Source organism: Euphorbia lathyris, chromosome 10, assembly GCF_963576675.1.
Source record: "Euphorbia lathyris chromosome 10, ddEupLath1.1, whole genome shotgun sequence".
NCBI lineage: Eukaryota > Viridiplantae > Streptophyta > Magnoliopsida > Malpighiales > Euphorbiaceae > Euphorbia > Euphorbia lathyris.
The window spans coordinates 73705407-73718207 of record NC_088919.1 but is presented as its reverse complement, the minus strand read 5'-3'; the positions used below and the strand labels follow the sequence as shown (position 1 = coordinate 73718207).

Genomic DNA, 12801 nt, shown 5'->3' with positions numbered 1-12801 from the left:
ACTGATTAGAGGTTCAGATATGCATTTTACCAACTATAAACTATATTTGCAAATCAGGTACATAAACTATATTCTTCTTATAATTTTACCCAACAAATTTTGGTCCATAAATTCCAATTACACGTCAAAGGTAACTATAATATCCACATTACACCTAACGTTCTCTATCCAACTACCGTTGACCTCAACGATAAATCCAGACCATCCGAGTTGTAGAACAACTCATCCAACGGCTATTATTGCGTGAAATTCTGGGCACAAAGCAGGATATAAAACCCCTTCACCGCTTTATTTATTATTTAAATTATATACAAAGAAAAAACAAAAAAACAAGACATATAATTCAAGTTCAATTATCCTCCTTTCTGTCACTCAAATTCTTCTGCTCAAAACCCTAAATTATTACTCTTATCTATGGAGATGATCCAATCCAAGCTGATCGCATCTGTTTTCCTGATATCTCTGTGTTTAATCGCTCCTCTAACTCGAGCCACCGATGTCAAATATTGCGGTGAGTTTTTTTTTTTTTTTTAGTAAATTTTCAGTTTTAGAGAAGTTGTTCTGTGGATGATTTTTGTTGTTGATGCAGATAAGAAAGGAAATTATAATGTTAAGGTTAAAGGAGTAGAGATATCTCCAAATCCGGTGGCTAGAGGAGCGCCGGCGACTTTTAGCATCTCTGCAACTACAGGTTCAATATTTTATTGTTGATTATCGAGTCCTTTTGATGTGTGCTTGAAGATTAGGTTGAGAATTACGTCTTTATGTTTAATTTTTTTAGTCCCTGGTTCATACTTTTATTTCCTATTTCTTGTTACTAAGAACTTCGGAGTAGAATTTGCGTTCTTCAGATTTGTTTTTAGATTACTGATCCTTTTGTTTCTTATTTAAATAGTCAATTTTAACGTTTGTTTATTTGTAGTTGTATTATGTCAGTGCTTAGAAAGTTATTTATCTTCCTATGGTTTCATAGGATAATCAGTTAATGTGGAAATTGATCACCGGGAGATGGGAATCCCCAAATTATATACTATGTGAACAGCAGTGGGAATTTTTCCGTCTGCTGGTCTGGGTATGTCGGTAAGGGGTCATCGCCCCAGCATAGATGTTAAAGGCATGCCTGAGGCAAGGCTGAGGGGTCAGCGCCTCTCTCTGTGTGAGGCGGGCGATGTCAGCCAGGCCCGCGCCTTTGTGCGCCTTGACTAGCTTTGTGCCTTGAGTGGGGCGCCTAGGCGCAACTGTAGGGTTTTTTAAGCTTCTAATTACAGCCATAGAAAGTCTTTATGATGAAGGGCTCATATTAAGTTAGAAAAAGAAAAAAAAAAGGAAAGGAAAGAGCTGCGATCTAAAGGACAGAACGCAAAACACTAGCAGCTTCTGCTCCATTAATGATGAATAGGGACTATAAAGACTAAAGAGTTTAGTCTTGCACGAGGAAAAGTAGTTAATTATAATTCATCTATGTATATTATGATACTTCCTTTTCAACTTGTCAATTCCTTTTGTGTGAAGATAAGTTGTTCATGCAATGCTAGTTGTGAAAGACAGTTTCATATTATAGACCAGTGGTAGCAATTTTCTGTCCAGCTTTTATATTTTTGAAGCAACTTCACAATATGCTAGATTAGATGTTTGCAGTAGCCAAAGCTATGGTGAGAAACACAAGTTGTTGGGGGCACGCAGTGGTCTGATATAATTTCAATGGCCTAAATGATTTACATATTCTTCAAATGAAAATGAAGAATAATTATGAATCTTTGTACTGCGTGTTAATGGACTTTCATGGCCTTATTTCATTATTCAGTTCTTCTAATATTAAACGTAGATGAAGAGTTGTATTGGGACAGCTGGCCATGCCTTGCAGAAATTAGGGAGAGATTATATTTCTGATTTATAACATCCAAAGTAACATGAAAACAAGCAATGATTAAGCACTTAATTGTAGAAGCATGTATATTGATGTCATAATTGGGCTAATGTTTATGCACAATGATATAGAAAACTTGCATTCATACAATACAAAAGAGTTATTTGTTTTTCATTATAGTTAAAGAAAACAGAGGGCGAGCCTTGGCGCAACGGTAAAACGTTGTTGTCGTGTGACCAAGAGGTCACGGGTTCGAGTCTTAGGAGCGGCCTCTTGCCAAATAAATTGGCAGGGGAAGGCTTGCCCCCAGTACACCCTTGTGGTGGGACCCCTCCCAGGACCCTCGCTTAGCGGGGACGCGTAGTGCGACCGGGCCGCCCCCTTTTTTTTTTTTTTTTTTATCGTTAAAGAAAACGTTTTTCTTAATGTTATAAGGGAGAAGTACAAAAAAATCCATGTGGTTTCACTCATTTGCAAGTACAATAATGTGGTATTTTTCGTTGGAAAAAAACATGTGCTTTACACCATTAGTAAAAGTGGGGAATTGATTAACACCATAGTTGTCAAATCGAGATTCAAATCGTGAATCAAAATCCAAATTTTGTGAATCGTGGATTGAATCGGATCGTAATATTCGGTTCAAATTTATAAAATTGTAAAAATAAAAGTATTTAGCATGTTTAACTTAAGATATTATCAAATATTAGTCTAGAAATGCAATTGGTTAAGGAGTAGAGTAAGAGACATTTTGTTATCCTAATTCCTAATTGGTTAAGGTGCAGAGTAACTAATTTTGTAATTGATTAATTTAAATTCTTAATTTCTTATTATTTATTACCTAATTCTTATTGGTTGTTGTATTGACTTTTTTTAGTTCTTTCCACTTTAGTGTTTCTAAGTAATTAAACTCTAATTGCCGCACAAGTCTCAACCTCTAATTTAGGCAGATTACATGAATCGTGGGAATCGGCCGATTCACCACTGATTCCCGCGATCACCACTGATTCATGGCAGATTTAGATTTTCCCCATAGATTCGAATCTAAATGGGGGTGAATCAAATCAAATTGTCATCAAATCAACATGTCATATCATCAAAATCAATAATTTGACTTGACATGTTGGTACGCCAGCAGAAGTCAACATTCCATATCAACAAAGTCAACATGCCACATTAGTAATGACTAAAACTGTTAATTGAATTTCTAAAATCAACTTTCAAATACGTGAAAACCACATGTTTTTTCTCGGGTACTTCAATATGCTCGGCACAATAATATAGCAATACTAACAATAGACGTGTGATCTTTTCATTTTTGTATGGATGAATTCATTTTAAAATGTGCATGCCATTGATATTGACCACTTTGCGTTGATTTTGTATTGCAGGTGAAGCAATTTCAGGAGGCAAATTAGTGATTGATGTTTCATACTTTGGATTCCATATCCATAGTGAGACTCATGACCTTTGTGAGGAAACATCCTGCCCTGTGACTGATGGTGATTTCCTAGTTGCACACTCACAAGTTTTACCCGGATATACTCCACCTGTAAGTGAATTCGCTTTTCCATATATTGAAAACTTCCATTTTATTTTGTGAGTTCAAAGCTACTGCCGTTTAAAGTCTTATTGGCTTAGTAAGTCATAGAGGAATGACCTAACTTATGATTCGAATGAGTTGCAGCAATTTCCAGCGTGTAGGGTACTAGGATGTTTATCTTTTATAACATGTTCTGATAAAAAACTGAAATCAATATGAACTCTGAAATCAAGTGAAACCTATTTTCTATCATTTGGGAGTGTATCGTTGTCTAGTTGATTCAGAAAATCTCGAGTTTGTTTCAACCAATAAAAAATGTGTAGAAAAAAACAGATAAATTATGAAAATTTGGCCTCATTGACTCCCAAATATGAGATCATACTGCCCGTTTGATATCTCTTTTAGACGAGTCTCGAGATGTCCAGTAAATCACTTTCTATAGTATTGATTATTGACCAATAGTCCTATAACCACTGGAACCGCCTCAAATGTTTTACAATAAAATATTGTCTGCAAAACAAGCAGAGGTTTAGTTGCATTGACCTGGACTATTATTTTGCACTTCGTTGACCGTCTTACTAATTCATCAGCCTTCCGGTAATGACTCCCATTACTTAGAAATTGCTAGTGCACACACAAATGTTGTGTATGTTCCAATTAGGGTTGCAAGGGGTGCAAGGTGGGGACGAGACTACTCCCCCCGTCCCCGTCAAGATGGGGAATCCTCATCCATGTCCCCCCGTTGATGAAATGGGAAAAAATCATCCTCATCCCCGTGGGAATCCCATTCCCCATTACTCAAATTCTAAATAAAATTTCTTTAGTGTAATTTAATTTTTTTTTGGTATAATACCAACAACAACAAAGTGTTAGTCCCAAAATGATTCAGTGTCGGCTAACATGAACCGTCATACGAAACTATGAAATCAAGTCGTGTCAGTGACATAGATTCTCTCCCTCTCCCTCCACTCCGTCCTATCCACTGTCATATTTTACTCAATCGCCAAGAAACTCATATCACTCTCAATCACACTCTTTCAAGTCTGCTTAGGCCTTCCCCTACCCCTCATGTTTTTCCGTATAATACCATTAGGAAAATATAATAATACTAATTCAATTACTATTTTTTTTCTCCCAATGCTTAATTCTTCAAGATTCGGGTAATCCACTTGTAGGCTACAAAATAAGTAATTACAAGTTTAAGAATATTAAAATATTAAAATGTACATATATACGAAAAGGGTATAAAACACAAAGGTCATTTTTAAAATCTTCACGCGGAATCCCAATGGGGACACGATGGGTATCTCCATAGGGTGGGAGAGAGATCCTCGTCCCACCCCATCCCCGCCTTTGGGGATTTATTTTCCCCCCATCACCACCCCATGGGGAAAGTTGGGGATTTCCCATCCCCGTTGGGGGGCTCCCCGCCCCAATTGCAACCGTAGTTCCAATATGTCAATAGATGCACATACTTAAAATTGCTTAGGCTTATTGGAAAAGGTATTGAACATTTCTTCACCACTTCCCTAATCACTTCGAGCTAAAGCCGCACACAGGCGCCTCTTAGTAATTCATCATTCATGTTTTTGGGATCTTCGTACTATATTACATTAAACTATCGCCAACGGGAAAGAAGCTGATATATGTCAATGGGTTTTACTTTTTCCCCATCCCCACCCATCTCCACCTTTGGGTTATTTCCTCATCACCACCCCATGTGGAAAGTTAACGGGGATTCTCCATCCCCGTTGGAGCAGATCCCCTACAGGAATGGGGAATCCCCGCCCCAATTGCAACAGTAGTTCCAATATGTCAATAGATGTACATACTTAAAATTGCTTAGGGTTATTGGCAAAGATATCAAACATTTCTTCACCACTTCCCTAATCACTTTGAGCTAGCAACATGCAGGGGCTTCTTAGCTATGTTGTGTCACGGGGCCAGGTCTGAGCCAGGCCAAAACCCCGTGAGGCGCTTCGACATTCCCCAAGTCTCGGCCAGCCAACTCCTACCGAAAGGTCCCGTCAATGCATCTGTTGGTATTCCGTTCCGGAGGGTCTCCCTGTAGTTAAACCTCGCCCTATAACGGGCACGCACCCCGCCCACAGTGTCCATAGAGTTCCCCTCTATGGAGACATCTGCCTCCCTTCACGAAGGACGTATGACCGACTCTCCTGTCCCTAGTGGATGAGGGTGGATCGTTTAAGCCAGTTTCGATTACTGGCCTACGGGGTGGTGGAGATCCAATGCTAGTGTAGTCCCTTTCCCCTATAGTGTTCCTTATATCAACTCCGCCTCTTCCATCGGCGTACGTTGATATGCCCCATTCGCCAATCCATGCCGAATCCTTCTCGTAGCTTTGCCAATGCTTGGGGTTGAGCTTGCCCCTTACATGTTGCAAGGAAACTCTTTTCCATTTGCATTTCCCCGTTCCGTTTCCTAGCAATATTTTTGTAGAAATAACATTTCCCGATGTCCATTTCCGATTCCTTTTCAGATTTTGTTTCCGTTTCCGTGCAACATAGCTTCTTAGTAATTCATCGTTCATGTTACGGGATCTTCGTACTATTTATTAAACTATCGACGAGGGAAAGAAGCTTATATATGTTCCTAATTGGTCTGTTGTTCTCCACAGGGTTCATACTCTCTGACAATGAAGATGTACGATGACAAAAAAGCCGAGCTAACTTGCATTGCTTTCGACTTCAGCATCGGGCTTGGATCATCCGTTGCAGATAGCTAATTTGGTTTTCTGATCAGGAGCACATAATAGCATGTATAAAGAAATTTCTATATAATGAATGTACCATGAACATAGTTTTACTTAACTGTTACAGAATGATACGAGGACTGATATGCTGTGTTTATTTTATTGAGGACCTGTTCATAATTGTTATGGATTTGGAAGTACTGCATAACATTACCCAGAAATTACTTTTGGTGTCTCTATTTGCTGCATATATATATAAATATATAATTAACTAAATTTACTTACGCGATTTGAAGATTTTAACCACTCAAGCGCGATTTGAAGCCTTTTCAAGTCAATTTTAATTAATAAACAGTATAGATCCATTGATTTATTATTCTATTTATTATGATCCATGAATTAATCTGGGTAATATGTAGAATTGGTCGTGGTACTCATAAAACTGATGCAATCTTGGGAAGAGGTGAAAAGAATACCAGTCAGGATTTTGATTTATCCAAAAAAATTTCATTTGGATTTATTATTGGGTCACATTATTTGATCTATTTCAATTAGACCTGGCTACGGGTCGGGTTCGGGCCGGATCTATTGGGTTTTTAGATAAAAATGTTTAGTTCAAGTCCAACCTAACTCGCTATTAATTCGGGCTGGTTCGGCTTAAAAATCAAATTTCAAGTTCAACTCATATAAATCTACCTATATATATATATATATATATATATATATATATAATTTTTAATTATAAAAAATAAATATTATATTTAATATATAAATATATAAATTTATTAATTAGTATTAATACTTGGGCCAGGTTAGGCCGGTCTGTGATACTTTTATTAATTCCAAGCCCGTCCAAAAAATAGGTGGACTTCAGGGGTCTGGTCAGGGTTGGGTCTAAGTTCAATTTTCATTTTCCAAGTCTGGTCTAAGGTGGACGGACCGGGCGGGTACCCGGGTCTGTGAACATGTCTAATTTTAATTGGTGAAATTTTATTCACGGTATTTTGACACCTAGACTTGATAAATTTTTAATTTAGGGATATGTTTTTTTATTATAATTAATTATTTTTACATAAGAAACTATATGTGGCAAATAAACTTTAACCTGCGCAATGTGTTAAGTCATGTGTCAAAATATCATCACAGGTAAAATTTCACAAATTGGGATAGTTCAAGAGCTAAATGTGATCGAATAATAGATTATAGATTAAATAACAAAATTTTGTACAGATTAGGGGTTTAATAAAATTTTAAGCCTAATTTCATCCTTAATGCTTAACAAAATGCAAATTTATCCTTAACGTAGTAGTAAAGAGCAAATTTATATCAAGACAAGTTAGGTAAATTTAAAAAACAATTCAGCAAACCATTTCAATTATAAATCTTATTATCTGACCTTCACATTTACATTATTTTATCATCCATTAGTAACATATTACAAACATATAAATAAATTTGAAAAAAAAAATACATTATATTTCGTATAAGTAAAAAAATCCAAATATTTCATAGAATTTAAAAATATTATCTTTTAATTCTATTATCAAATCACAAAAAACTGTGAAATCCATTTTTTTTCTTTTTTTTTTTTGTATTAATGGTGCTATGCAAAACGCAGAGCAGGAGCAAAACAAACACAAGGAAACAGTAAAAAAAAAAAAAAAAAAAAAACACTAAGAAGAAACTAAGGGCCCTGAATTAAAGATCAGTCCCAACTACATACTATTAAGTAGGGTCAGTGACCCTTCTAATCTGGCTAATTCCTTGAAAAACTTCTTCAAGCAGCTGCAATAGGAGCAGGGGGGTCTGTCAGTGAGTGTTTACCCCAGGGAGACTTCATCGCCTCACGAGCCAGCCAATCCGCGCAACGATTTGCCTCTCTATATGAGTGCTGCTGGAAAATTATATTCAAGTTCTTGTGGAAGCCTAATATGGTACCCAAGATAGCCTTCAAAGGGTGGACTGTTCATCATTAGTGGCACTTAGTAGGTTAATTAGTTCCGAGCAGTCAGACTCAACCCGGATGAACTGGATCCCGAGTTCCGCCTCCAATTCCAGCCCTGTCAATATCCCCCAGCATTCGGCAAGGAAGCTGTCCCCTTTGCCAATGTTATGAACGAATCCTTTTATCCATCTCCCATTGTTGTCCCTCCATTGTTGTCCCTCAGTAAACCACCTGCTCTGATGTTGTTCGTTCTCGAGCAGCAGGAGCCATCAGTATTCAAGGTAATCCAGGGGGGTTCGGCTTCATCCAGTTAACCAGTGAAATCCATTTTTATAAAATTAACTGGTATGCAACTTGTTATAAAATATTTGTGTTGTATAATATATAAAATTGAATTAACATTAGAAGTAAAAGTGATATTGTCTACCAACGTTAAGAATAAAATTATGGTAAATTACACTAATAGTACCTGAATTTTACTTATTTTACATTTTGGTACCTAGATTACATTTTGTCCTAAAAATATACTCGAAGTAACGATGACAGAACAATTTAGTAAATTTTACCGATAAATGACCGGTCAATGCAAATTTGTCTAAGTAAATTACATCAATGGTACCTGAACTTTTCCTAATCCACACTTTGGTACCTGGATTTTTTTTGTCCTAAAAATATAACTCAAGTGAAGGTGACCGGATAATTTAGTACATTTGATCGGTTAGTGACCAATCAATGAGAGTTTGACCATTTTGAATTAAAAATTAGGACCTATAATACACTCAATTAACATAAAATTATAATACTACCCTTTAATATATATGTAGAGCTAAATGGTAGGATCGTATATGTTAATTGAGTCTATGATGAGTCTAAATTTCCAATTTAAGATGGTTAAACTCACGTTGACTGGTCAAATATACTAAATTATTGATTCATCTTTACTTGAAGTGTAGTTTTTGGACAAAATGGAATTTAAGTACCAAAATGTGAATTAAGGTAAAGTTTAGGTACTATTAGTGTAATTTACTCATCTAACATTAGTACAATTTAGGCAGCCCCCACATTCATTGTATGCATTTTCATTTTATCACTTTCAAAAAGCATTACCTTTATTTTCAGTTTTCCTTTCTTTTCATGTTGGAAACCAAAAGAGAAGCCTCTTTCTTGTCCACTAGTTTCTTCATTTGTCAATTCTGAACTACCGATGTGTTTGATTACTCCATTTTCCTAACGTGTTTTTTTTTTTACTTTAAAAGTAAGAGTTTTAGACGTTTGGTCAGAGATCTACTATTTAGCCCTAACGTTTTATGGGAAGTACAAATTTAATCCTAAAGTACGAAATGATGTAAATTTAACTCTAACATTTTCAAACAATATCAATTTTAGCCTCATGTTATAAAAAAAAAATTGAAAAAAATGGGTTGATTGTTTTTCACTGTTATTTTAGGCCTTCCAAACATCAATTATATTTAAGATATTTAATGTGTTACTAACATAATTAAAAAAAACATGGTCTAATACTAACAACTAAATCTGTTGCGTATGCATTAATCACAATTTTTTTAATCAAAATATCTAAAATATTTAGTATTAATTACTAATATAATTAAAATAATATAATTAAAAACAACAAACAAAAGATGTACGAAACTACTTCATCGATAAACTTGTTTGGAATATACGATATGACATTTAAATAACAGTCAAACCAGTTTTTTCAAATTTTTGGTAATGTGGCTAAATATGATCTTGTTTGAAATGTTATGATTAAATTTACATAATTTCATAGGTTAAAGCTAAATCTACATTTTTCCTAAAACGTTAGGGCTAAATTTCATCATTATATAAAAAAGGATAAAGTCTTAAAAAAACTAATGTGCTTATCAAACTGGTATCTCAAAATGGAAAATTACAAAATTTAAAGTTGTTTAGTATCATATCTACTATGAAACTAAATTTTTATTTTTCAAAATCATCATTTTCGGAGCTTTCTCTCTCTAAAACCTCAACTTTCTCTTTTCTCATCAAACAACACCTAAATAACCTCAAAATTAAAAAGTTTTTTAGAATATCACCAAGTCTTTGAATTTTTCAATTTTGAAGCCGTCAACGTTCATTTTAATTTTAAGATCCTTGTTTTTAGTAAAACAAAAAACCTCTGTCATCTCGTTATCGCAAACGAAAACCTCAGTCACCGTTTGGACAATTTTTTTTTTCAAATAGCAGTTTGACAAAACGTGAAACCACCGAAACAAACCACAAACACCCGTCTACAAATTAACGAAAACACAAAGTCATTTTTGGAATTATCCCTTTTTCATTTTATCACTTTCAAAAAAGCACTAAGCTTTATTTTCAGTTTCCCTTTCTTTTTTTGTTGGGTCTTCTTGTCCACTACTCTCTTTCATTTGTCAATTCTCCCCATTTCAAATCAAACCCTTCTCTCACTTTCACCCATTTTCACCCACTTTCACCCACTTTCAAATAGTTTCACTCACTTTCACTTCGTTTCTCATCACACAAACACAACATGAAATCAATGAACGGAACATTCCTCACAAACCTGACGTTCCTCCCACCGAAAACCGCTCTAATCTCTCATCAAAACTTACTAATCTCATCAATTACCGCACCAGAATCAACCGAAATCAATCAAAGCCACTCCAACGACGTTGAAAAACCTCCATTCCTTTCTCCGTGTCCCCCCGGAGGAACGGATTCTGTGATCATCTACACAACGAGTTTAAGAACGATAAGAAAGACATTCGAGGATTGTCGAACCATCCTCTATCTTCTGCAGAGTTTTAAGGTGAAATTCAGTGAAAGAGATGTGTCAATGGACATGGAATTTAGGGAGGAATTGTGGAGGATTTTAGGGGGTTGTAGAGTGATTCCACCTAAGCTTTTTATTAGGGGAATATATATTGGTGGAGCAGATGAAGTTGTGAGTTTACATGAACAAGGTAAGCTGAAGAATTTATTACATGGGATTCCTCAAAACATGTCTGTTAATGTTGCTTGTTGTAATTGTTGCTCTAATCAGAGGTTTCTTGTCTGCTTCACTTGCCATGGCTGCCGGAGATTGTTCAGAGATGGTGATCAATTGAGATGTCCTGATTGTAATGAAAATGGATTGGTAAAGTGCAGTATTTGCAGCTGAAGATTTGGTTTATCGGTTTGGTTCGGTTTTTCGAAGCAGTAATTAGGGTTTTATCCCAAATCGTAGGAGATACGGTATTTGGTTAGGTTTATGAAACAAGTATTTTAGCTTTTCTGATAAAAAAAAATTAGCGTTTTGGATCTTTTAACGAAAATCTGTTTGTATTTATTAGATTAATAAATTTGTTGCACTTTGTAGTTAGCCTCAAAAGTTCTAAACGACCCATATTCGAGTCTAATTGCGTTCAATAACCTCATACTTTATCGAATTGCTTCAGTAATAACCCCCTATGTTGTGGGTTTGCTTCGATAATAACTGGTTATTTTTGTCTAGTTACATTTCATAACTCCCTAATCTTATCTAATTGTATTCAATAACCTGAGAACATAAACTACCCAGTAAACATTCAAAAAGTTCCTAATTATTTGCCTAATTGACATTTTTTACAAGTGACAAGCATTTTGACACGTGACTGAGGCGTGTCTTTCATTTTCTACATCCAACAAATTATATTGAGAAATAGAGGTTATTAGATGCAATAGACAAGAATAGAGTGTCATTTGAAACTTCTCAAAGTTCAAGGAACGGTTGAAATTTTAGGCCAAATACATGGGGCAGATGTATTAAGCCTCATCAATATATTGTTCAATGGCCGAGCTATAGGAATTGAGATTAGATGGGCTAATTTTACTCCCACAGTAGGGAGGTGAGAAAGAGGAGACTTCCACGCGGGAGGCACAGTGAACTAAGGAAGGAGGACTGACAAAAAAGACAAAAAAGAAAGAAAGGGTTCAAACTTCAAGAGCGAGGGTGAATGTCGAAGAGAAGAAGAGAGCTAATTCCGACGGAAGCAATACCCTACTCAGGGTTTCGCTGGGGTAGCGGGTTCCGGCCACCTCCGTAGTCTTCTTTGGATTTAGTTTTTGGGGGTAAATACTCTTAAAAATAGCAATTATTGTAACAGTCTGGTCAATATCACGTAGATATTGTCTATTTTAATCCGAATTCATAATTTTAGATCTCACGGTTTTAAAACGCGTTTATATTGTAGAGTGATTCCACCTAAGCTTTTTATTAGAGGAAGATATATTGGTGGAGCAGATGAAGTTGTGAACTTACATGAACAAGGTAAACTCAAGAATTTATTAGATAGGATTCCTCAAAACATGTCTGTTAATGTTGCTTGTTGTAATTGTTGCTCTAATCAGAGGTTTCTTGTCTGCTTCACCTACCATGGCTGCCGGAGATTGTTTAGAGATGGTGATCAGTTGTGTATTAGATGTCCTGATTGTAATGAAAATGGATTGGTAAAGTGCAGTATTTGCAGCTGAAGATTCTTAAGTTTAGAGGGGTGTTTGATTCGGTTTTTCAGAGCAGCATTTAGCGTTTCATCTCAAATAAGAGGACATATGGTGGTGGTTTGATTCGGTTTTTCGTAGCAGTATCTAGCGTTTCATCCCAAATCGCATGAGATATGTCGTTTGGTTAGGTTTATGCAACAACAACTTTTAGCTTTTGTGATAAATTTTTTTTAGCTTTTTAGATTTTTTCACGGACATCTGTTTGTATTTATTAG

The 12801-nt window shown here is 35.7% G+C and overlaps 1 protein-coding gene and 1 long non-coding RNA gene across 2 annotated transcripts; both read left to right on the top strand.

Annotated features, from left to right (window-relative positions):
• The first annotated feature begins 326 nt into the window (after window positions 1–326).
• Window positions 327–6355, top strand: LOC136209135 (uncharacterized). Its single transcript, XM_066000515.1, has 4 exons — window positions 327–511; window positions 590–691; window positions 3256–3416; window positions 6046–6355. Exons 1-4 carry the CDS (start codon window positions 415–417, stop codon window positions 6151–6153), a joined length of 468 nt encoding a protein of 155 aa, XP_065856587.1. The 5' UTR covers window positions 327–414; the 3' UTR covers window positions 6154–6355.
• Window positions 6356–10403: 4048 nt separating this feature from the next.
• LOC136209119 (uncharacterized) lies at window positions 10404–12571 on the top strand. The gene is made up of 3 exons (XR_010677401.1): window positions 10404–12154; window positions 12277–12353; window positions 12434–12571. It is a non-coding gene; the product is annotated as an uncharacterized lncRNA (long non-coding RNA).
• Window positions 12572–12801: the final 230 nt, after the last annotated feature.